This window comes from Ornithorhynchus anatinus, chromosome X1, assembly GCF_004115215.2.
Source record: "Ornithorhynchus anatinus isolate Pmale09 chromosome X1, mOrnAna1.pri.v4, whole genome shotgun sequence".
NCBI lineage: Eukaryota > Metazoa > Chordata > Mammalia > Monotremata > Ornithorhynchidae > Ornithorhynchus > Ornithorhynchus anatinus.
The window spans coordinates 55,591,351-55,616,069 of record NC_041749.1 but is presented as its reverse complement, the minus strand read 5'-3'; the positions used below and the strand labels follow the sequence as shown (position 1 = coordinate 55,616,069).

Sequence of the window (24,719 nt, the reverse complement as noted above, 5' to 3'; positions counted from 1 at the left end):
TGGAGGAAGAGGGCGGGAGGGGACGCGTCCGCCGCCGTCCTCAGCCTCCGGGACCCACCTTCTGCCCCCGCTCTGCCGCAAGTCCATCTCTGGAGGCCTCGGTTTCCTCATCCGTCAAACGGGGATTAAAGCCGGGAGTCCCCCGTGGGACGGAGACCGAGTCCAATGCGACGATCTTCCATCTCCCCCAACGCCGAGAACGGCGCTCGACACGTAGAAAGTGCTTAATGAGCGCCGTTATTACTACCCTTGGGAGGATCAAAACGGGTTCACGGACGCGACAGAGCTCTGGACCTTCCAGACTACAAACACGCTGCGGGCAGGGGACCGCGTCTGTCCCTTCATTCATTCAACTGCCTTTACTGAGCGCTTACTGTGCAGAGCACTGTACTGTGCGCTTGGAAAGGACAGTTCAGCCATCAAGAGAGGCGATCCCCGGCCGCCCCGGCCTTACGGTCTAGAAGGGAGGGGGGAAACAGATATCAAAAGAAGTCTGTTACGCTGCCAGGCTGTGCTCTCCCGAGCGCTTAGGACGAGGGTGAGCGCTCAGTAGGGTTGACCGAGTTGGGAAAATTGGAGAAAAATCAAAGGCCTCGACGGGGTCGACGCGTGCTGTGATGATGGGGGGCACCCAAGGAGGTTATTCCCCATTTATTCCCCTTGCTGCCGGGGGGTGGGGGGCGGTTGGAAGGAGGAGCCCCCCCATTGTGGGGAGGGGGGCGGGGCGGCCCCAGCGTCCGGCCTCGGGGCGGCGCCACTGCGGCCTCCTCCTCCTCCTCCCCTTCTGCCTCCTCCTCCTCCTCCTCCTTCTTCTTCTCCTCCTCCTCGTCGTCCTCTCCCTCCTCCCTCCCCCCGCCGCCGCTGTGACTTCCTGCAGCGTTGTGGCCGCCGAGTCCCCGAGCCCAACGCCCAGGCCTCGGGGGGCAGCAGGGGCCGGGGGGCAGCAGGGGCCGGGGGGCAGCGGGGGCAGGAGCAGGAGGCGGCGCAGAGCCGGGGGGAGAGGGGAGGGGGAAGGGGCGGCTCGGCGGCCCGGACCAGCAGCAGCAACAGCAGCAGCAGGAGGAAGAGGAGGAGGAAGAGGAGAGGAGGAGGAGGAGCCGGAGCGGCCTCTGACAGCGGCCCTGAGTAAACAAGCCTCCGCCGCCGCCGCCGGGCCGCTCCGGGCTCCAGTCGACGCTTTCCCCCCGGCGGCAGCGGCCGGCGGAGAGCCGGGGCCCCCAGCAGCAGCAGCAGCAGCAGCAGCAGCAGCAGGCAGCAGCAGCAGCAGGAGGACCCCCGGCCTCCAGGCCCTCCCCGCCGCCGGCGCCGGCGCCGGCCGAAAAGTTTGCCCCTGCTTGTCTCCCGGGGTAAGCGTCGGCGGCTGGGCCCCGGCCTGCCGTGCGGAAGGCCGCGCCGACCCCCACGCAGCCCCGCACCCCCCTCCCCCCGCACCCCACCACTACCGGTAAGCTTTGTGGGGAGACCCCGATCCTCCCCACCCACCCCTCTTTCAAAAATCCCCGCCGCCGACACCCCGTCCTCGGCCCTCAGCATCCCGCGGGCGGCCGGTCCCGGCCCCCCTGCCCTTCCCATCCCACCCCATCCCCTGTCAGCGCCCCAGGGGTCACCGTTCCTTGCCCGCGGCCCATCGGGGGGCTCCGGGGCCGGGGAGTCGGGCCGGACCTCGGGCCTGGGCCCGCGGGCTCCGAGCTGGGCCTGCGCCTCCTCCAATCGTACCTCGGCCCCCGGGGGTCGAGTTTCTCGGTCAGCTGGGAAGGACTTTCCCGTGTCGGGGTCCTCCCCGAGGCCCGTGGCCCAGCCGCGGAGGGGGCACCTAGGGGAATCCAGCCCCGACCCCCGGACCTCGCACCCCTCGGGGCCCCCCTTCGAGCTCCTGCCCGCCGCCCGCCCCGCGATTTCCCCCCCTGCCTCCCCACGAAGCACGTGTGTGTCCACACACACCCATGTGGCGGCGAGGAAAGGGGTTGTGCCCGTGACTCACGACGGGGCTGTGCGGGCGGCCCCGGCCCCCTCCCCTCCGCCCCCAAGCCGGGAGCGGGCCCGGGAGCCGCTCACGTGGGAAGGGATCATGGGTGTCTCACCCCAAACCGGTTGAGACTTGGTGGGTGGGTGGGTGAGTCAGAGTCTGGGGGTGATGGGAATGTGAGGAAGGCCGGACACCGGGGGGCGGGGGACCGTCCTGGGGGGCGAGGATGCAGCGGGCCCGGTGACCGCAGGCCCGGCTTCCAGCGCTGTGCGGGCTAATTAAATATTTCTTTAATCACCTTTAACATCAGGCAGCTGCTGGCTGATCCCGCAGAGCCCTGAAACAGGCTTCGCCTGGCGAGTTTGGGCCGTGGGTGTGTGTGTGTGGTGCCTGTGTGCGGCCTTAGGCCCGAAAGCCCAGCCTGAGGGTGTGGAGGGGAGCAGAATCCGGGGACCTCTCCGGATCCTTGGGGGGAGAATTCGGGGACGCCCCCTCTCCGGGCCCCCCAGCCCAGATCCACCGGGGGGGGGGGGGGAGGCCGCCGACCAGCCCGGACCGGCCCCCCCAGCCCATCCCGGAGAAGGGAGCGGCGGTGAGGGGGTCGGGTGGCCTGGTGAGCGCCTCGTGCCTGGGGACCAGACGGCGGGCTGGGAGCAGCCCGAGTTATTTTGGTGTAAACTGAAAATATCCCAGGAAGTACAGGTGGTTTGTGTGTGCGTGCGTGTGTGTGTGCGCCCAAGGGAGGGTTGGTATGTGGAGGCCGGGGGAGGAGGGGAAAGGGCAATTTCCGGGTAGAGGATGGGCCAGGCCGGGTCTCGTTGCCCACGGACGGACCGGCGAGCGTGACCGCCTGTGGAACGCCCTCCGCCGGGGCCCCGTGGACGAGGACGAGGCCTGCTTTCCACGCGACCCCCCGTTGGCTCCCTCCGGCCCCGAAGGCGGGGGCGAGGGCACGGGGCTGGAGGTCTGGGTCACCTGGATCCTTCTCCAGGCTCCGCCGCTTGAACCTCACTGCGCCTCGGGTTCCTCGGCTGCGAAGAGGGCGTAGGATGACCCGTCCTCCTTCCCGGGAGCCCCCATGCGGGACAGAGATGGTATCATCTGATGGGATTATCGTGTGCCTACCCCAGCGCTTTGGCCCACGGTGTAATGCGTTTAATAAATCCATCCCCGGTGGGGTCGTTAAGCCTCCGGGGCTGGCGCCGAGGCTTTGGGGGGCTGGCCCACGGGCTTTCAGACTCCATCCCGTCTACCTGTGCCCGAAGGGGGGAGGGGTGGGGGGGGCCTTCTGGGGCCAGACCTGACACCCCCCACCCCCGCCAACTCCCCAAGCTGACTGCCCCCCACCCCCACCCCCGTCATTCTCCCCTCTCCCCGGCCTCCCCGGGAGCCCCCCTTGATCCTCTCCGCCGGGATCCTCTGACTCAGGAACCGGTTTGGAGAGCGGCTGGCCAGGGTCCCCGTGAGGGACAGTTATTCAGACGTGGGCAGCGGGACCGCTTCCGTTGTGTATGTTTGCCGAGGGAGGAGAGACAACACACGCACCAACTCCCTCCCTCCTCCCCCCCGCCCCCCGTTATTGATTTCCCTCCCCGCTCCCACGGTGCCGGGTGCGGGTTTGGTTTCGAAAGGCCTGGCGGTTGGGGGAGGGATGGGGGCTGATGTCACCAAATCAGGCCCCCTACCCCCACCCCCGGGGGGGCTGGTCCGCCTGTGGTCCCGGAGCCAGGCGGGGCTGGGTGGGGAGGAAGTCCCGGAGACTCCCCACCGTGCCCCTCGCACCCCACCCCTTCCCAGTGGGCCTGTTCTCTGCTCTCCAGGGAGCAGCGAGGGGTTCAAGGGCCCCGAGGCCTCCGGCGAGGGTCGGGGGAGCCCTCGGTGGCGAGTCCTGCCGTGGTCACCCAGCCGCCTTCCCACCCCCATCTCGGAGAGGCAGCCTGAGTGGGATAATAACAGTAATACTTGTGGTTTTCGTTGGAAACTTATTGTATACCGAGCGAGCACTGTACTAAACGCAGGGGGAGGGAGTTACCGGATAAACCGAGCAGATGCCGGTAGACTGTGATGTGCGGCGGGACTCACGGTGTAACGGGGAGGGGGAACCAGATGTCTCATCCCCATTTTTACAGGTGGGGAAACTGAAGCCCAGAGAAGTTAAGTGACCTGCCCACGGTCGGGAAAACGGGATTCAGACCCAGGGTTCCCCGACTCCCGGGCGCGCGCTCTTTCCCCTCTGCCACGCTGCCCGGTCCGGCCCGCCCATCGGGGGAGCCCCTCCCATCCCCAGTCGTCAGTGGCATTATTGAGCACCTAACTGGGTACAGAGCACCTTACTGAGCGCTTGGGAGAGTATAATGCCGCAGAGTTGGTAGACGCGGTCTTACCTGCCCCCAGCAAGCTCCCAGTTTAGAGGGGGTGATGGATAGTAATATGAATAAATAATTCGTCGTGTACGATTGAAAGATACGCACGGACTCGCCGACCCGAGGCAGCTTCCCCCACTGGCCCGGGATCAGCCCCGGCAGGGCGGGTGGCGAGGTGGAAAGAGCCCGGGCCCGGGAGTCGGGAGGCACTGGGTTCTAATCCCGTCTCTGCCACCTGTCTGCCGGGTGACCTTGGGGAAGTCACTTCACTTCCCTGGGCCCCAGGTCCCTCGCGTGAAAAACGGATGAAGACTGAGCCCCCTGTGGGACGGGGACTGTGTCCACTGTGTGATTGGCTTGTGTCCACCCCAGCGCTTAGTACGGTGCCCGGCACCCAGGCAGCACTTAACAAAGACCACAATAGTTGTTATTATTATTACTAAACTTCACCGTGGCTTGAGGAGGGAGGAATTGGGGGTGACCCAGAGCCCACCTGGCCTGGGCAGTGGCTTTCTGCCAGACCCAAGGTCCAGTGGGTCCAATCGGACTCTTCCTTCCGTTGGGCGGCATTGTTGTGCTGAGAGCTCTGTATTGTCATGCGGCAAGGGGTGGGGGCCGGGCTGAGGAGGAGCCGGCTCTTCCCCTCCCCCACTCTGTGGTGAGGTGGGGGTGGCAGGGGTGGAGGGTGGGGTGGGGGGGAGTGCCGTCTCCCAGGCCGGTCCCCGGTTGGCGGGGGAGGAGGTGGGCGACGTTCATCCCTTCTTCTCTGGTTGCTTTTCCAGCGTCCAGCCCTGCCCCGGCCTGGTCCTCCCTTCCCCGGGTGAGGGGCCACATGCCCGGCCCGGGGGTCCGGGCCGGGGGCCTTGGTCCGGCAGCCGAGCCCCTCTGACCGGGCGCGGAGGAGCGCAGGAGCGGAGCGGGGCTGGGCCCGCGCCCTTGCCCCATGGAGCCGCCCCAGCGTTGGCTGCAGTGGGCGGCCGTGGCCACGCTGACGCTACTGGCCGGAGAGGCCCTGGCCCAGACCGTGTACACCAACACGTGGGCCGTGCTCATCCCCGGGGGCCCCGCGCAGGCCGACCGGGTGGCCCGGAAGCACCGATTCCTCAACCTGGGGCCGGTGAGTATCTGTCCGCTCCCACCCCGGGAGACGGACGGAGGGATGGACGGGGCGGGCTGGGCCGGAGCGGGGGCGGGCCCTGGAGGTAGCCGCCGGCCCAGTGGCTGCCTTACCCTCGTCCTGGGGGATATCAGCAAACCAGCAAACTGGAGGACTCGGGCCTCCAGTCATCCCTGTGGCTGGCTGCTTTCCCCTTCTCCTACCCTTAGCCCACCTTCGACCCCCGCCATCCCTCGGCCCCTTTTCCGGGGAGAGCGGAGTCTGCCGTGCAGAGGGGATGGAGTCTGAGCGGGTCAGAATTCCCTCGGCAGCTGCTGCCGGAGGGGAGCCCCTGCAACCCCACCCACACACCCACACCCGGCAGCCAGCTGCCTCCTGGCTATATTAGTCTTGTGGGGGGTAGGGAGAGGGCTGAGGGGTGGTGAGGGTGAGAGCAGAGAGGAGAGGTCCAGAAGGCCCAGAGCAAAGAGATGAAGTCCGTCCCTGCCGAATGGGCAGCTGCCGCGTAGGCCAAGCAGATTGTGCCTGTTTGGACCCAGTGCTCCACGTGAAAGAGTGCTCTTACACTAGGGCAGAGTTGTGCTCAGAGGAGGAGGTGAGACCGCTTCCTCTGGAGCTGAGGCAGGTTTATGCAAATGATCAGGCAGATGAGCAGAATGGGGGGATCGGGGGAGGTAGTTAGACCACCGCTCCCCCACACTCCACCACCCTGCTGCCAGAGTTTTGCTGTCAGAATAGCTAATCAGATCCCGAGTCCTACTTTGTGCAGGGCACAGCGTCGAGCACTTGGTAGAGTGCAGTGGAGTTAGGACCCCTGCCCTTAAAGAGCTTACAGCCTAGTGGTATTTGGTATTTGTTAAGCGCTTACTATGTGCAGAGCACAGTTCTAAGCGCTGGGGTAGACACAAGGGAATCAGGTTGTCCCACGTGGGGCTCACAGTCTTAATCCCCATTTTACAGATGAGGTAACTGAGGCACAGAGAAGTTAAGTGACTTGCCCAAAGTCACACAGCTGACAAGTGGCAGAGCCGGGATTCGAACCCATGATCTCTGACTCCAAAGCCCCTGCTGGCTCATTATGGGCCGGGAATGTGTCTGTGCTCTGCACACAGTAAGCGCTCAGTAAATACGAGCGATTCGTTGATCTAGCGCGGGAGACGGACACTAAAATACAGAGTGGGTCGGAGGAAAGAAAAGGGAATCCGCCTGTGAGTTAGTACTTAAGTGATAGCGTGTGTAAGACGTGGACGAAAATGCCATGGGCGGTAGCGAGGAAGGACATCGATGCCGAGACGGTGCTGAGGTGATTTTTTTTTAATGGTTTGTGTTAAGCGCTTACCGTAGGTCAAACGCTAAGTGATAGGGTAGATTCCAGTGAATTAGGTTGGACGCTGTCCCTGGCCCGCATGAGGCTCTCAGTCTGAGGAAGATGTAAACGATCGATCGATCGATCGGTGGTATGTGTTGAGTGCTTACTGTCTGGAGAGCGCTGTAGTAAGCCCTCGGGGGAGTATAGTATAGTGGAATCGGTAGGTGCCTTCCCCGCCCTCAGAGAGCTTCCATTCTAGAGGGGGAGAAGTAAGGGAGGTTAGAAATGAATGGGGGGAGGCCTCCTGCGGAAGATGTGATTTCAGAAGGTCTTTGAAGATGAGGAGGGCCGAGGATGTGAAGTGGGAGGCGGGCGGAGGGTGGGAGCGAGGGATTGGGGGCGGGAAGAGGGAGGGAGCTTCAGGGAGGGGCCGGGCGGCGAGCAAGAGGTCAGAAGCAGAGAGACCCCGACTCGGGGTTCCGTGAATAGGTGATGGGTTCAGGGAAGCAGCGTGGCCCAGTGAAAAGAGCCCGGGCCCGGGAATCAGAAGGACCTGGCTTCTAATCCCGGCTCCGCCACTTATTTGCCGGGTGACCTTGGGCAAGTCACTTCACTTCTCTGTGCCTCAGTCACCTCATCTGTCACATGGGGAGTAGGACTGTGAGTTCCACGTGGGACAGGGACTGCGTCCAACCTGATCAGCTTGTATTTTCCCCAGCGTTTAGAACAGTGCCTGACCCATACTAAACACTTAACAAATACCATCGTGATTATTATCGTTATTATTACGGGTTGACGTGAGAGAGACGAAGGGCGTGAGATGGAGTGCGGTGGGAAGAGAGAGTGGATAGGCGGGAGGAAGGAGAGAGCCGGGGGCCCGGTGTTTCCCCTGGAGGCGGAGAGGAACGAATGGGTGACAGTTGGCGCTTTCGGAGGATAGGGAGACGTGTGCGTTTTAGGAAGATGATCCGGTCAAGGGCAGATTGGCTAGGGGAGAGACCGGAGGAGACGAACCAGCACGAGTCAAGCCTGGAGGGGACAACTGCCTGAACTTGGGGAGGGGGGGTGCTTTTGAGATGGAGAGGAAAGGCGGGGTCCCATCAGAGGTGTCGGAGAAGGACAAGATAAGGATACAGCCAGGACTGGGGGCTTCGGAGATGAAGAGGGTGATGGCGGCGAGGTTAACTGGGATGGGAAAGTTAGAGGGAGGATGGGATTCGGGATCGGCCTTTGGACGCTACCGTAGTGGTAAATGGTATGTACTAAGTGCTTACTGCGTGCAAAGCATGTGCTAAGTGCCAGGAAAGCCCAGGTAGAAATTAGATACAGTCCCTGGCCCTCGGCAGCTTACAACGTAATAAGGGCCGAGATGCCGTCGGACGGACGGCTAGGGAGTTGTCCTGGAGGCGGGAGCTCGTGGGAGAGAGTAGTCTAGTGGGCATGGTGTTTATTGCGCACCCACTTAGGTGCACTGTACCTAGCACTTGGGAGAGACTAACCAAAGCCCAAGACTCATTCCCTGCCCACAAGGAGTTTATCCTTTAATGGGGGAGACGGACAGATATTGATTGGGGGCCAAATCGGGGTGCTATCCGCCTCTCCCTTTTTTTTTTATAACAGTCATTGTGAAATGCTTACATTCTGCCAGGCACCATACTAAGCGCTGGGGTAGATACAAATTAATCAGGATGGACACGGTCCCGGCCCCACATGGGACTCACACTCGTCACCCCCATTATTCAGATGAGGGAACTGAGGCCTAGAGAAGTGAAATGACTCGCCAGCGATCACACAGCAGACAAGCAGCAGATCCGGGATTAGAACCCAGGTCCTTCTGACTCCCGGGCCCGGGCTCTATCCACTAGGCCACGCTGCTTCCCGACCCCCTCGGGGTTCCTACTCCAGCTCGCCCTCTCTTGCCGTTTCAGATTTTCGGGGACTACTATCATTTCTGGCACCGGGCCGTGGTGAAGAGGTCTCTAACCCCTCACCGGCCCAGGCACAGCCGCCTGCAGCGGGAGCCCCAGGTATGACACCCCCCCCCCACCTCCCTGTCCCCATCCCTCTCCTAAAAATAATAATAATTATGGTATTTTTTAAGCACTTACTATGTGCCAAGCACTGTTTTAAGCACCGGGGTAGATACGAGGTAATCAGGTTGGATGCAGTCCCTGTCCCACATGAGGCTCACACCCTTAAGCCACATTTTCCAGATGAGGTAACTGAGGCACGAACAAGTTAAGTGACTTGCCCAAGGTCACACAGCAGACTCCTCTCCTCTCCTTGTTCTTGTCTGTCCATCTCCCCCGATTAGACCGTAAGCCCGTCAAACGGCAGGGACTGTCTCTATCTGTTGCCGACTTGTTCATCCCAAGCGCTTAGTACAGTGCTCTGCACATAGTAAGCGCTCAATAAATACTATTGAATGAATGAATGAATGAATCCTTCTCCCCACCACCCGCCTTTGATCCGGTGCTGTGTAGGGACCGGGGGGATGGGAGTCGGGTGGAGGGCGGATGGGGCCGGAGGTGATCTGTTTGGAGCTGAGCGAGCTCGGTTGAGTTCTTTCTCTCCCGGCCCCCGACCCCTCGCCTATTCCAGGTGCGGTGGCTGGAGCAGCAAGTGGCAAAGGTGCGCAAGAAGCGTGACATGTTCACGGAGCCCACGGACCCCAAGTTCCCCCAGCAGTGGTACCTGGTGGGTAGAGCCGGGTCCCCTCCCGGACCCCTCCCTCGGGACCCCTCCTTGACCCGTGCCCCCGGTCAATCGTGGGAGGCAGCGTGGCCTAGTGGATAGAGCCCGGGCCTGGGAGTCAGAAGGACCTGGGATCTAATCCTGGCTCCGCTGTGTGACCTTGGTCAAGTCACTTCACTTCCTCTAGGCCTCGGTTCCCTCATCTGTAGAATGGGGATGAAGACCGCGAGCCCCATGTGGGACATGGATGGCGTCTATCCTGATTATCTTGTCTCTGCCCCAGCGCTTAGCACGCGGTGCCTGGCATATAGTAAGCGCTTAACAAATGCCATTTAAAAAAAAAATCAGCCGATCGACAGTATTTACTGGTGAGCGCCTGCTGGGTGCAGAGCACCGTCCTGAGCAACTGAGTTGGTAAACGGGATCCCCGCTTCCCCATCCGGCTCCGACTAGGAATGCCGCTGAGCTTCCCAGCCCTCTCCCGCTCCCTTCAGCTGGCAGGGGGGGAGTGGCCCTGGCTCCCTCGTCGGGGGTGCTGAGCCAGGCCCGGTGGGCGTCCCCACAGTACAGCGTGAACCAGCGAGACCTGAACGTGCGCGGAGCCTGGTCCCAGGGTTACACGGGCCGTGGCATCGTGGTTTCCATCCTGGACGACGGCATCGAGAAGAACCACCCCGACCTGGAGGCCAACTATGTGAGCGGTGCTGCGGTCTGCCCTCCCCAGAGAGGGTGGACGTGGTCGGGGCGGGGTTGGCGGAGGGGACCCCCGCGGGCCAATGCCTCCCACCCCCCTACCCCCTTGCTCCGGCGGGGCGGCTGACTGGCTCGCGTCTCCCAGGACCCCGGCGCCAGCTTTGACGTTAACGACCAGGACCCCGACCCCCAGCCGCGCTACACGCAGATGAATGACAACAGGTGAGGGGGGTGGGGGGCGGCCGCGGGGGAGGGCGGGGACTTGGGGACCAAGCACTTGGCCAGAGGAGGGACCGAGGAAGGAGGGTAGGCAGCTGAGGGGTGGCCAAGGGGAGCGAGGCACACAGAACTGGCTCTTTTACCGCCTCCTCCCTCCCTCCCCTTCCCCGTTAGATTGCAAGCCTCTCCTCCGACGGTAAACTCCCTGAGGGCAGGAACTGTGTCTTCTTGGATGCTCCTCAGTGCTTTGTACAGTGCTCTGCACACAGTAAGCGCTCAATAAATACCCCCGACCACTGATCCGTTTCCCCAATCCGACAGTGGCATTTATTGAGCACTCACTATGTCCAAAGCACTGCACTTGGGAGAGTGCAACGGAATTAGCCGACCCGTTCCCCACCCATAAGCACTTAATTCAGTGCTCTTCATACAGTAAGGGCTCAACAAATACGATCGCTCGATTGATAATGAGCTTACAGACTAGAGGGGATCCAACTCGGTAATTTGTATCTACCCTGGCACTTAGTAGAGTGCCTGACTCATAGTAAGCGCTTTCGATTTTTAAAAATACTATTCAAAAAAAAAAACTTAAGGAAGAACCTGGCCCCAGGTGTGTCGTGTCCCCTTTCCCGCCCCTCTGCCGCTGCAAAAAAAAAAACTGGTGTCAGTTCCGGGGAACAGGAGTGCCAGCCGCTGTACTGAATGCTTGGGAGAGCGTTGTGGGCGGGGAATGGGTCTGTTATATTGATGTTATAGTCTCCCAATCGCTTAGTTCAGGGCCCTGCACCACAGTAAGCGCTCTGTTAGTATGATTGATCGATTGAGAGTACAGTGATTGATAGGCCCAATCCCAGCCCTCAAGGATTTTTGCAGCCTACCAGACGGTAATCTCAGTGACAGACAGGAGGATGAAGGAAAAGCGGAGGTTACGTAGTGCTTTAGTAACAGGGTGTGTAATAGATGGACAGAAGTGCTGTGTTGAAGGGGCAGTGGAGAGTTCTAACTGCCACTTTAGGCAGCCTGGCTCCTGGAAAGAATTCAGAACCGGGAGTTGGAATCTGGGCTCTAATCCCGGCCCTACCCTCTTGTCCGCTGCATGACCTGGGCGGAGCGCTTAACTCTTCTGGGCCTCAGTTTCCTCACCTGTAAAATGGAGACAAGATACCTGCCCTCCTCCTGGCGAGTCCAGGGTGGGACAGGGACTTAGTCTGTTGTGGTGCTTGACACGTAGTAAACACATAATCGGTCATATTTAGTGAGCACTTATTGTTTGCAGAGCTCTGTGCTAAACAATGTTTAGTGGCCTAGTGGATAGAGCACAGGCCTGGGAGTCAGAAGGACCTGGGTCCTAATCCAGGCCCCGCCACTTGTTTGCTGTGTGATCTTGAGCAAGTCACTTCACTTCTCTGGACCTCAGTTCCCTCATCTGTAAAATGGGGATTGAGACTGTGGGCCCCATGTGGGACATGGACCGTGTCCAACTGGTTAAATTGTTTCTACTCCAACGCTTAGTACAGTGCCTGGCACATAGCATGCACTTAACGAGATCGAGGCACAGTGAGAAGGTTAGCGCCAGAGTAACAGAGTGTGCAGGCTAGGATGTAGAAGGAGAGAAGGGAGGTGAGGCAGGAGAGGGTAAGGTGATGGAGAGCTTTAAAGACAATAGTGAGGAGGTTTTGCTTCATACGGAGGGTTGATGGGCGACCACCGGAGATTTTTGAGGAGGGGGCGTGACACACCCAGAGCGTTTCTATAGAAAGATAATCCGGGCAGCAAAGTGAAGTACGCACCGAAGTGGGGAGAGACAGGAGGTTCGGGGGTCAGAAAGGAGGCCGATGTGGGATGGGATGAGTGATTGCACTGACATGGTAGCGGTTTGGATGGAGAGGAGAGGGCGGATCTTGATGATGTCGTGAGACCGGCAGGCTTTGGTGATGGGATTGGATCCGTGGGTTGAATGAGAGAGCGGAGTCAAGGATGACACCAAGGTTACGGGCTTGTGAGACGGGAAGGATGGTTGGGTCGTCCACAGTGACGAAATGCCAGAGGAAGAAGCGCTTGGGAGAGTACAGTACGACAGAGTTGGTAGACACGTTCCCTTTCCACAGAGTAAATTCCGGCTTTACCGTCACATAAGCAGAGGACTTGGATTTCTAATCAGGGAAGGCCTCCTGGAGGAGGGCTGATTTCACTAGAACTCTGAAGATAGGAGGGCTGTGATCTGGCAAGTTTGAAGGGAGTTCCAGAAAAGAAAAACTGGATGTAAGGCGGGAAAGACAAGAAAGAGTAGTTTAGCTGGAAAGGAATGAAAGCCGGGGGGAGGGGGGTGGGTAGGAGAACAGGACGGGTAAGAAGGAGAAAGGCTGAGGGATAGATAAAGCCTCAGGTAAGCATCATGGACTAGTCAATAGAGCACGATCCTGGGAGTCAGGACCTGAGTTCTAATCCCGCCTCCACCACTTGTCTGCTGTGGGACCTTGGGCAAATCACTTCACTTCTCTGGGCCTCAAGTCTCTCGTCTATAAAATGGGAATGAAGGCTGAGCCCCACGTGGGAATGTGTCCAACCCGATTTGCCTGTGTCCACCCCAGCGCTTAACGAGTACCACAGTTATTATTAGGCAAGGAGTTTGCTTGACGCAGAGAACAATGGGCACCCACTGGAGGGTTTTTCCAGGAGGGGGAAGACATGTACAAACTATGTTGTTTAAAAAAAAAACAAACAAAAAGAAAATTGACCCGGGCAACAGAGCGAAGGGAGATCTGGAGAGTGGAGAGACTGGAGGCAGGAGAACCAGCGAGGAAGCTGCCAAATTAGTAATGGCAGGCCCGGACAAGTGCTTGGGACAATCTAGGGGTCGTTTGGTTGGACAAGGAAGGACAGATCCTGGAAATATTGTGAAAGAAGAAAATTTGGCAATGGGGTTTGAAAGAGAGCCGGAGTGTGTCAAGGATCAATCAGCCCATGGTTTTTATTGAGCGCTTAGTGTGTGCAGAGCATTCATTCATTCAGTCATATTGATTAAGCGCTTACTGTGTCCAGAGCACTGTACTAAGCACTTGGGAGAGTACAACAATAAGCAGACCCATTTCCTGCCCACAGTGAGCTTGCCACGTAGAGGATGGGGACACAGACGTTAATAGAAATCAGTACATTTCGGATATGTACGTAAGGTCTGGGGGGTGGGGGATGAGTAAAGGGAGCAAGTCAGGGTGACCAAGAGGGAGTGGGAGAAGAGAAAAGGGGGAGCTTAGGGAAGGCCTCTTGGAGGAGATGGGCCTTCGATAAGACTTCGAAGGAGGGGGAGAGTAATTGTCTGACAGATTTGAGGAGGGAGGGCGATCCAGGCCAGAGGCGGGACTTGGACGAGGGGTCGACAGTGAGACAGACGAGATGGAGGCACAGTGAGAGGCATTAGAGGAGTGAAGTGCGTGGGCTGGGTTGTAGGAAGAGAGTAGCGAGGTGAGGTAGGAGATGGGGCAGGGGGATCGAGTGCTTTGAGGCCAACGGTGAGTTTTTGTTTGATGTGGAGGTGGATGGGCAAGCCCTGGAGTTTTTTGAGGAGTGGGAAAACATGCCCTGAACGTTTTGTAGAAAGCCGATCCGGGCAGCAGAGTGAAGTGTGGACTGGAGTAGGGAGAGACAGGAGGCCGGGCGGTCAGCGAGGAGGCTGATGCAGTAATCCAGGCGCAGAGGATGAGTATTAACTGTATTAACGAGGTAGCAGTGTGGTTGGAGAGGAAAGGGTGGATTGTAGCGATGTTGTGAAGGTGGCACTGACAGGATTTAGTACAGAGCACTGTACTAAGCGCTTGGGAGAGTACAGTACCACAGAGTTGGAAGTCACGTTCCCTAACCACTAGGAGCTTACAGTCTTAGAGGGGGAGATAGACATTAAAATAAATTATGGATATGTTCAAAAGTGCTGTGGGGCTGAGGGTGGGCTGAATAAAGTGCACAAATCCAAGCGCAAGGGTGACGTAGAAGGGAGGGGGGATACGAGGGTTTAATCGGGGAAGGCCTCTTGGAGGAAGTGTGATTTTTAATAAGACTTTGAAGATGGGGAGAGTGGCGGTCCGTCGGATAGGAAGGGGGAAGGAGTTGCAGACCGGAGGCAGGATGTGGGCGAGGGGTCGGCGGCGAGGTAGACGAGATCGAGGTACAGTGAGTAGGTGGGCAGTAGAGGAGCGAAGCGTGCGGGTTGGGTTGAAGTAACAAATCAAAGGAAAAGGATGATGCCAAGGTTGCGGGGTTCAGCGACAGGGAGGATGGTGGAGGTGGTTTCCACTGTGAAGAAAAAGCAAGGTGAGGGAGAGGATTTGGAATGAAAAACAAGCTCAATTTTGGACACGTTGGGTCTGAGGAGTCGGCTGGACATCTGTGTAGAAGCAGGAGGAAGTGAGAGATTGTAGAAAAGGGGAGAGGTTGTTGCGTGAGAGGCGGTAACGATGAATAATAGTAATTATGGTATTTGTTAAGCTCTTACTATGTGTCAAGCACTGTTCTAAGCACTGGGATAGGCACAAGTTAATCAGGTTGGGCACAGTCACTGTCCTCCATGGGGCTCACTGTCTAAGTAGAAGAGCAACAGCATGATCTAGTGGATAGAGCACAGGCCTGGGAGTCAGAGGACCTGGGTTCTTAACCCAGCTCCGCCGAGGGCCTGCCCCGTGACCTTGGTCAAGTCACCTAACCGCTCCGGGCCTCAGTTTGGTAGGGATTTAATGCCTGTTCTCCCTCCTACGTACATTACCAGCCCCCTAGTGGGACCGGGACTGTGTCCGATCTGATCATCCTATATCTTCCCCAGTGCTTGACACACAGTAAACCGCTTAACCAGTGCCGCAATTACTGGGAAGAACGGGTATTTAATCCCCATTTTACAGATGAGGAAACTGAGGCACAGAGAAGCCAAGTGACACATCCAAGGTCACGCAGTAGGCAATCGGTGGAGCCGGGATTAGAACCCGGGTCCTCTGACTCTCAGGCCCTCGCTCTTTCCACCAGGCCATGTTGCTTCTCTGGTAGATTTGGGAGTCATCTGCGTAGAGGTGGTAGTTGAAGCCATGGGACTGGACGAGGTCCCCAAGAGAATAAGGTTATAATGTAGAAGAGAGGAGGACCCGGAACAGGGCGTTGAGGAACATCCATATTCACGATGGGAGGCAGAGGGAGATCTGGCCAAAGAGCCAGAAAAGAAGCGGGTAGAGAACCGAGGTTTGGTAGAGTCTCGAGCGTCAGAGATGGCCCAGAAGCCAAGGAGCAACATGGGAAAGAGCACGGCCCTGAGAGTCAGAAGGATCTGGGTTCCAGTGCCGGCTCCGCCACTTGTCTGCTCTGTGACCCTGGACGAGTCACTTCACTTGTCTGTGTCTCACTTACCTCATCTGTAAAGTGGGGATTGAGACACTGAGCCCCACGTGGATATGATGTGCTCGTATCCACCCCAGCATTTAGTACAGTGCCTGGCACATAGTAACCTCATAACAGATCCCACAGTACCTAATACCACAGTACCGTGATAATAAGGAGAAGGTGGTCTCTGTGGAGTGACAGAGGAGGATCACAGATCGAAGGGGGTCAAAGAAGGGAGCTGGAGAGGAGGAAGTGGAGGCAGTGGGTGTATACCACCCGTTTGAGGAGTTTGGACCACCGTCAGAGGTGGGAGATGGAGCTGGATCGTGCAGGAGGCGGTCCTGAGAAGGCTTTTTTAGGCTAGGGGACACTAAGGAGCCCTGGGAGTTAGCAGTCAAAGATGGCGGTCAGGAAGGAAGGAGGAGGGACGCGGGCGCATGGGGTCGGAGACGCGAGAGGAAGGTTGGTTTGTGAAAGTGGGTGGGAGATCTGTCCTCGAGGCAGCTGAGGAGAATGTGGAGGGGGGTAGGTGAGGGGGAGACTTTGGGACACTCACGCTCCAGGGTGCTTGTCAGTTTTGTCAGCCGCGTAGTGGGCACGGCACACCGAGGGAGATGGGGGCCTCGGGCAAGATGGGGCGATGGCGGTGGGGCGGGACAGACAACAGACAAGCCTGATCCCAGGCAGCTCGGGGGGACTCTACAGGAGCGTGGTGTGGGGGAGAGGGGATGCGAGGGGCTAAAGGCCTGAAGGTTGTGGGGGGAGAGATGGAGGTTCCCGTGCGGCGTCCTCGCTCCCAAACTGCCCCTTCCCCTACCCGCTACCCCCCCAGCTGGCTCGAGGCTGGATTCTGGTTCCTTCCCTCCTGCCCAGGCCCCCGCCACCTGCTCCCCTGTGACACCCCGCCCCCAACCCCGGTTTCTGCCCCGGCACAGGCACGGCACTCGGTGTGCGGGAGAGGTGGCGGCAGTGGCCAACAACGGCATCTGCGGCGTCGGCGTGGCCTACAACGCCCACATTGGAGGTGGGTTTCAGGGTCGTGGGCGCCCAGGGTGACCGGGGGCTTTGAACCCGGTGTCCGAGTCCTCCATGGCACCTCCGGGGCGGGGGCCCTTCTGGTCCTGGCATCGCCGCTGGCTGTCCTGGCCGGGCCAGGCTCGGTCCAACAGCTCCGGCTGCCGGCCGGCCTCCGCCCAGCTGGGTCTTGAGCCAGGGAGCCTCCGCGCGACGGGTTGGGGGGGTCTGGGCGGGGAAGGGCTGGCGGCGGTGAGCAGCAGGCGGGTTCCCCGCGGTGCCCCTCCGCAGGCGTGCGCATGCTGGACGGCGAGGTGACGGACGCCGTGGAGGCCCGCTCCCTGGGCCTGAACCCCGACCACATCCACATCTACAGCGCCAGCTGGGGCCCCGAGGACGACGGCAAGACGGTGGATGGGCCGGCCCGCCTGGCCGAGGAGGCCTTCTTCCGGGGCGTCAGCCAGGTGGGGCCCTCGCCCAGGGGTGGGCACCGGCGGGAGGGGGAGGAAGGACGGGCAGGTACTGGTGGGGAAGGTAGGGGGGCAGGGGGTCTGCAGGGGTAGACTAGTCCTTCCTTTAGATTATAAACTCGTCGTGGGCAGGGAATGTGCTATTTATCGTCGTTTGTACTCTCCCGAGCACTTAGTACAGTGTTCTGCGCACAGTAAATGCTCAAATAAATACGACTGAATGAATGAGCGAGGTCTCTTCGCCCCCACTCTCTTCCCCTCTATACACACACATGCAGACACACACATACACACAGCGAACCCATCTCTGCTGAGGTCTCCTTTCCCCTGTATGCTTTTTTTTTTTTTTAAAGAAAATGGTACTGGGTAAGCACTTTCTGTGTACCAGGCACTGTACTAAGCACTGGGGTTAGGTACGAGCTAACCAGGTTGGACACAGTCTGTGTCCCACATGGGGCTCACAGTCTTCATCCCCATTAGACAGCTGAGGGAACCGAGGCCCAGAGGAGTGAAGTGACTTGCCTAAGGTCATGCAGCAGAGAAGTGGCAGAGTCCTTTCCGACTTTCAGGCCCGTGCCCTATCATCTAGGCAACACTTTTTCCTCATAGACACACCCACATGCATACTTACATACATGCATGTGTACACACACATGCACACACAATGACGCCTCCCCGCTGGAGTCTCATTCCCCTTCTTGCTCACCTCACCACTTCCGCTTCATGCCCACACGCACCCAGACACACAGGCAGCGACCCCTCCCCGCCAGGGTCTCTCTCCCCCACCCTTTCCCAGTGCAGAGCGTGCTGACCGCCCCCGTCTCGCTCCTCCCTCCCCCCAGGGCCGGGGCGGCCTGGGCTCCATCTTCGTCTGGGCGTCCGGCAACGGCGGGCGTGAGCACGACAGCTGCAACTGCGACGGCTACACCAACAGCATCTACACGCTGTCCATCAGCAGCACCACCCAGCTGGGCAACGTGCCCTGGTACAGCGAGGCCTGCTCCTCCACCCTCGCCACCACCTACAGCAGCGGCAACCAGAACGAGAAGCAGATCGTGAGTCGGGGCCTCCCAGACCGGCACCCGGGGAGAGGCCCCGCAGGTGGGGGCCCGGGCCCTCACCCCCACCCTGCCCCGCCCTCCCCCGGCCTAGGGCTCCCTCAGACGGGGCCGGGATCGCCCTGCGGGAGGGCTCCGTCCCTCCTCGGGTCGGGGTGGGGGGCACATGGCCCACAGGCTCCCTCTGCCCGCAGGTGACCACGGACCTGCGACAGAAGTGCACCGAGTCGCACACGGGCACCTCGGCTTCCGCCCCGCTGGCCGCTGGCATCATCGCCCTCACCCTGGAGGCCAAGTAAGGGCCGAGGTCACTGGGGCGCCCGGGGTTGGGGGATGGTGTCAGGAAGAAGGACGAGGAATAGGCACCCCCGCCTTCATCCCCAGCCCCACAGCCTCTGTAGGCCGTGGTCTCTCCTGAGGTGGGGCGGAGAGGCACTCGGGCACGGAGAGCCCGCTGGACCCGGCACCCCCGCCGCCCCCGGTCTCTCTCGAGGCGGGGGCCGGAATGCCCGCTGGACCGGGCACCCCCCACCGCCCTTAGTCCCATCATCTCGGTGGTCCCCGGTGTCTCCCGGGGGGGGCACCGAGGCACGGGGGTCCCACGGGGCTCTCCGGGGATCCGGCCTCCCCCAACGCCGGCTGCTCCCTCCCCACGGCCTGTAGCAAGAACCTGACATGGCGCGACATGCAGCACCTGGTGGTGCGGACGTCCAAGCCGGCTCACCTCAACGCCAACGACTGGGTCACCAATGGCGTGGGCCGCCAAGGTCAGGGGCCGGGGGCGGCCGAGCCGAGGGGCTGGGGAGGGCGCGTTCTCGTCCTCGTGTGGGCCCCCTTCCCGCCTCAGCCGTCCGGGGCGCCCCCTGACCCTCGCCTTCCCCGACAGTGAGCCACTCGTACGGCTACGGGCTGCTGGACGCGGGGGCCATGGTGGCGCTGGCCCAGAACTGGACCACGGTGCCCCCGCAGCGCAAGTGCCTCGTCGACATCCTCACGGAGCCCAAGTGAGGGGGCGGGACCTTGGGGGCGGGCAGGGGCGGGGCCCGGCTTAGCCCCTTCCTCCCACCACCGGGCTGCAGCCGTAGGGAGGCCCGGGGCTCGCTTCCCGAAGTCGGTTCAGCCCTAGGCTCCTCCCGCAAAGCGCGATGTCCACCCCGATGTAACGACGGCCTCCAGAATTGGGGCCAGAAGCCCGCCGCACGGGGAATGTAGTTTGCTCTCAGCACGTGTGCTCTTGCCCGGGCCTGAACGCCTCCAGTCAATCAGTCGGGGGTATTTATTGAGCGCCTACTACGTAGGGAGCTCTGTACTCAGCGCTTGGGAGAGTCGGATACAACCGAATCGGCGGGCACGTCCCCTGGCTACAGCGAGCCGACGGTCCAGAGGGGTCCCTCGATTCCCAGCCGTGGGGTCTCCGGAGAGGTGGGCCCTCGTAGCGAGGGGGGGTTCCTGGGTCCCAGCGGGCAGCAGGTCCTCCCTGGCCCCTCTCTCACGGTGGGTCACCCGGGGAGGCGGCGCCAGGGACCGAGTTGGGCAGGCTCTGCCTCGCCCACCCACGCCCGTGCCGGAGATGCCAGCCGCCAGCCCCAGCTGGTGGCCCTGGTCTAGCTCCGTGGGGCGCCGGTGCATGGCTTCCCCCTCCACCCCCCCCAGTGGTGCCCTCAGCCCCCTCCCCTCCCCTGCCCGTTGGCGCCGAGGCGGCCCCCGCTCTGACCCGGCGGGCATGACCCCCCGGCAGGGACATCGGGAAGCATCTGGAGGTGCGGCGGAGGGTGACGGCCTGCCTCGGGGAGGCCAACCACATCACCCGGCTGGAGCACGCCCAGGCCCGGCTCACCCTATCCTATAACCGCCGCGGGGACCTGGCCATCCACCTGGTCAGTCCCCTGGGCACCCGCTCCACCCTGCTGGCCGCCAGGTAAGCCCCTCCCCGACCCCCCGCCCCGGCATGTTCCGCCTTCCGCCCGCCCCTCCCCACCCCGCCTCCACGCTCTGCCCGCCCTCTCCCGCTCCAGGCCCCACGACTACTCGGCGGACGGCTTCAACGACTGGGCCTTCATGACGACGCACTCGTGGGATGAGGACCCCGCGGGGGACTGGATCCTGGAGATCGAGAACACCAGCGAAGCCAACAATTACGGTCCGCGGGGGCGGCGGGGGCCCCTCCGGGACGGGGCGGGTCTGGGGAGTGGAGAGGGAAACCCACGGGCCGGGGTTGGGGGAGGGGTCCCGGTAACCGTTGGCCTCCCGGACCCAGGCACGTTGACCAAGTTCACCCTGGTGCTGTACGGCACGGCCCCCGAGGGACCCGCCCTCTCTCCGTCCCCCGAGAGCAGCGGCTGCAAGACCCTGACGCCCAGCCGGGCCTGTGTGGGTGAGTGAGGGGCCCGGGCACCCCCACCCCGGGGAGGGGCACACCCGGCACGTGGATACAGGCGCGTCGGGCCGAGTCCCCGGGGACGGGGACGGGTCGGTGCCCTGGGGAGATGGGGCCCGGCGGGGTTCCGGATTCCGGCCCCACCCCCGCTCTCCTGGGATGGCGGGATGGCCTCGGGGAGGGGCACGGCTGGTGGGGGCAGGGAGAGGGCAAAGGGCCGATGGGGTGGAGAAGCACAGTCCCGGGGGCTTCGTGGGAGATCTGAAGGCAGTGGGGGGTTGACGGGGACCCGCACCCACTGGACTCCCCCTCCCCTTCCCCACCCGGGGCCTGGACACCCACCCGCTGCCCCACTGACCCCCGTTCTCCCTCCGACAGTGTGCGAGGAAGGGTTCTCCCTGCACGAGAAGAGCTGTGTGCGCCACTGCCCGCCCGGCTACACCGCCCTGGTCCTGAGCACCCCGTACGGCGCGGAGCGCGGCGCGGAGCCCGTCGGCCCCAGCCTCTGCGCCCCCTGCCACCCGACCTGTGCCAGCTGCCGGGGCTCCGCTCCCACGGACTGCCTCAGCTGCCCCGCCCACTCCCACCACGACCCCGCGCGGCTGACCTGCTCCCATCAGAGCCCGAGCAGCCGCGAGTCGCCCCGGGCCGGGGGCCGCCCGGGCGAGGACCTGCTCCCGGCCCACCTGCCCATGCTGGTGGCCAGCCTCAGCTGCGCCTTCATCGTGCTGGTCTTCGTCATCATCTTCCTGGTCCTGCAGCTGCGCTCGGGCTTCAGCCTGCGCGGGGCCAAAGTGTACTCTCTGGGCGGCGGCCTCATCTCCTACAAGGGGCTGCCGCCGGACGCCTGGCGGCGGGGGGGGGGACGGCGACGACGAGGAGGGCGGCCCCTCCGAGTCGGACGAGGACGAGGGCCGGGGCGAGAGGACTGCCTTCATCAAGGACCAGAGCGCTCTCTGACCAGGGCCCGTCCCCACCCCCCGCCCCGGCCTCCCCGCCCTCACCCTGCGGGCACTTTTTAATTCACCAAAGTATTTTTCTATTATCGGGACTCGGCCGGGGGCGGGGGGCCGGGCAAGGAGGGGGCTGGCCGGGCCCCGCTGGACCCCTGCCCCGCCCCTCCCACCCGGAAGCGGGTGCAGGGCCGGGGGTGGACCTCGGTCGCGTCCGTGACCGGGCACAGGCTAAGCCTCTGGCCCTGCCGAGGCCGGTTGCCTGGCTGCTCCTCGGGTCTCCCGCTCTCCGGAGAGAGGGCCGCGAGCCTGGAGCAAAGCGGTGGGTCGTGCGGCCGGGGGCCGGGGGGAGGGCTTTTTGGGGTGTCCGGCCCTGAAGGTCCGGGATGGGGGAGATGATTCCTTGTGGGGTTCCCTGCCCTTGCCCATAGACCCCTGCTGCTGGCTGCCCCCTTCTATAGCAATAACGGGCCCCAGCCAGGCCAGCGGGCAGCTTGGGGCACCGCTCCTCCCCATCCTCCACCCCGCCCCCCCCACCCCAGCCCACCGCCCACCACCGGGCATCAAACCTGCAACTCTGCAGCCCCTCCCTCCCCCCACCTCCCCCCACCTCCCCCCCCCCGCATCTCACCCCTCACACCCCCCGCCCAGGCTCTGGGGGCCTGAGCCCTCACAGCGGTCATAGGAAGAGCCCCGGGCCCAGTGAAGGGCAGGCGGCTTCCCCGGGGAAGAGACCCCGTGCCTCCTCACCCACTGCCCCCCGCCCGTCCACCTGCCTCCGCGCACACGCAGACCCACACGTGCACACGCAGACCCACAAGTACACACCCCACCCATGCCATGTGCGTCCACGGCACCGTGGGCTCCCGGGCTCAGCCCAGGCCGTGGGTTAGGAAGGCCTCATCCCCCCGCCCCTCACCGCCCTCCCATCTCCTGCCCGGCTTGGTCCCACAGCTGGTCTGGGCCCCACCCCTCCCACCCCCTACCCTGCGCTGGGCGGACTGGGCCCCCACACACCTCTCCCCCCCCCACCCCCAACCCAGCCGCTGGGCCTCTACTGCTTCCCTGTTCTCTGAGCCTGGGGCTTCTGGGCTCCCCTCCCTCTCCCAGCTCTGGAGCCCCCCTCGGGGGGGAGGGGAGCTATTCTCTTCCCCCCCGCCCCCAATGCTGCTTTCCCCCGTGGGGATCTCAGGGGCCGTTCGAGATATATTTTTCACTCTGTGATTTCACTTTAGATGCTGATTTTTTTTTTATATTTTTTTTTTAACTTGGGGCAGTAGCCAGGACCCCCCTCTCACCGTCCCCCGCACCCCCCCGCCCACCTTCCATCTGGCCGAGAGCCCCGTCTCTCTCCCACTCCGGCCCCAGCCCCTCGGGGGGAGGGCAATACTGAGCTGGGTCATTAGCTGGTGTGCAATGGGGGTTGGAGCCCACCTCTGTCCCGAATCGCCCGGAGCCCGGGGCGGGCAGGGTCTCGGGGGGGTCCCCTCCCCACCACGGGCCTTCAGGGGGAGAAGCACTGACTCTGAGGGTGTCCGCCCTCTCCCCCCTTCCGACGTGCCTTCTGCACCCCCTGCCCGCCCTATGGGACAATCAGCTCTCCCCCTGCCCCCACCCCCACGCCCCCTCCGTCCCCCCAAGGCCGGCCCAGGCTGGTTTTGTATGATACTGGGTTGGTGCACACAGTGACTCTGTTTTCTTGTAATTTAACGGGCCCAGTGTGGTGGGTTCTATTTAATGGACACGAGATGATGATAGAGATTTTAAAAAGTGATTAAATGTGCAGAGACTATGCAATTTCAGTGCGCGCTTCCCCTGCCCCCCCCTCCCCCATACACACAAACACACACCCACACACTCGTGACTTGTTCCTGCAGCCTGTGACCCCGCTGCCCCACGCCGTGCCCCGCCCCCGTGGGAAGGATGCCCTTCGCCCCGCCTTAGCTCTCCCGTGCGGCCCCTGTCCTCGCTGCCGATTTCATGAAGTCGCCTGCTTCCTTCCCCCTGGGTGTTGCATTAACCGCAGCAGTGGCAGCCCCCCCGCCCCCACTACCGCCACCACCACCACTCTACCCGGCAAACCCCGCCGCTGCCACCCCCCATCCTCAGTCTCTCAGTCCAGCGTATTTATTGAGCAGTTTGTGCGTACAGAGCACCACCGAACGCTTGGGAGAGTATGATACGATAGATACGTCCCCTACCCACAGCGAGCTTACGGTTTTCTCCGCCAACCCCGTGAAGGGGGGAGAGCTCCCGGCAGCGGCTGGCCTTCCTGGGCACGGGACCCTCAATTCCTGCCCCACCCCGGGCTCCAGAGGTGGCCCAGGTCCGGGGTCTAATAAGCGGCGCCTGCTCTCCCGGCTCCCTGTTTACCCCGTCCCGGGGAGCCGTCCCCCTGGCCTGCTGTGTCCCCCGGGCCTCGTGCGTCCCCCTGGCCTGGTGTGTCCACCTGGGCCTTGTGCGTCCCCCCGGCCTGGGGCGTCCCCCGAGCCTCGTGCGTCCCCTTGGCCTGGTGTGTCCACCTGGGCCTCGTGCGTCCCCTTGGCCTGGTGTGTCCACCTGGGCCTCGTGTGTCCGAGGGCCCTGGGGCACCGAGTGGTGTCCCTGGGGAGCTCCGCCCAGGCACCCTCGAAGCTTGGCAGTTGTGCGACTGGCTCGGGAGGGTGGGGGGACAGAGGGTCAAGACGGGAAGGGCGGAGGGCCGCCATTTGGAGGGTGGCGCAGCAGGGGGAACGGAAGGCCGAGGTTGGGGACTCTGGGGAGCTGCGGTGGGGTGGAGAGTTGACAGGAGTGCCACGGTCGGGGGTGCTGAGATTGTGGGGGGTGATGAGCAGCCACAGAGAGGAAGGGGGAGGTCCTGAGGTGGTGGGGGACGTGAGGACCGTGGTTGGGGGAGCTGCCGGACAGACCGGCCTCCGGGCTGTGAAGACGGCCCGGGGCGGGGGCCGCCCGACTTCTACGGCTTGGGGAGGGGGCCCGGCCGGGAAGGAAGACCCGGCGTCGAGCCCCGGCCCCGGTGGGGCGGGCGGAGAGCGGGGGTCCGGGGGCGGCCGCCTGCGGGGAGCCCCCCGGGCGGGTTGGCGGGGGGTCTCGGCATCCCGGCCCCCCCGCCCCCCCATTCCCCGGACCCG

General features: G+C 62.4%; 1 protein-coding gene across 1 annotated transcript; it reads left to right on the top strand.

Annotated features, from left to right (window-relative positions):
- The first annotated feature begins 1,038 nt into the window (after positions 1 to 1,038).
- Positions 1,039 to 21,678, top strand: FURIN (furin, paired basic amino acid cleaving enzyme). The gene is given in 17 exon segments (XM_029051501.2): positions 1,039 to 1,346; positions 5,112 to 5,446; positions 8,684 to 8,782; positions 9,357 to 9,452; positions 10,015 to 10,143; positions 10,288 to 10,364; positions 16,652 to 16,740; positions 17,022 to 17,194; positions 18,043 to 18,255; positions 18,453 to 18,553; positions 18,922 to 19,025; positions 19,145 to 19,262; positions 19,997 to 20,176; positions 20,274 to 20,398; positions 20,516 to 20,632; positions 21,014 to 21,510; positions 21,512 to 21,678. Coding segments are annotated over 16 exon segments (2,376 nt in total). The 5' UTR covers positions 1,039 to 1,346; positions 5,112 to 5,272; the 3' UTR covers positions 21,596 to 21,678.
- The last annotated feature ends 3,041 nt before the right edge of the window (positions 21,679 to 24,719 follow it).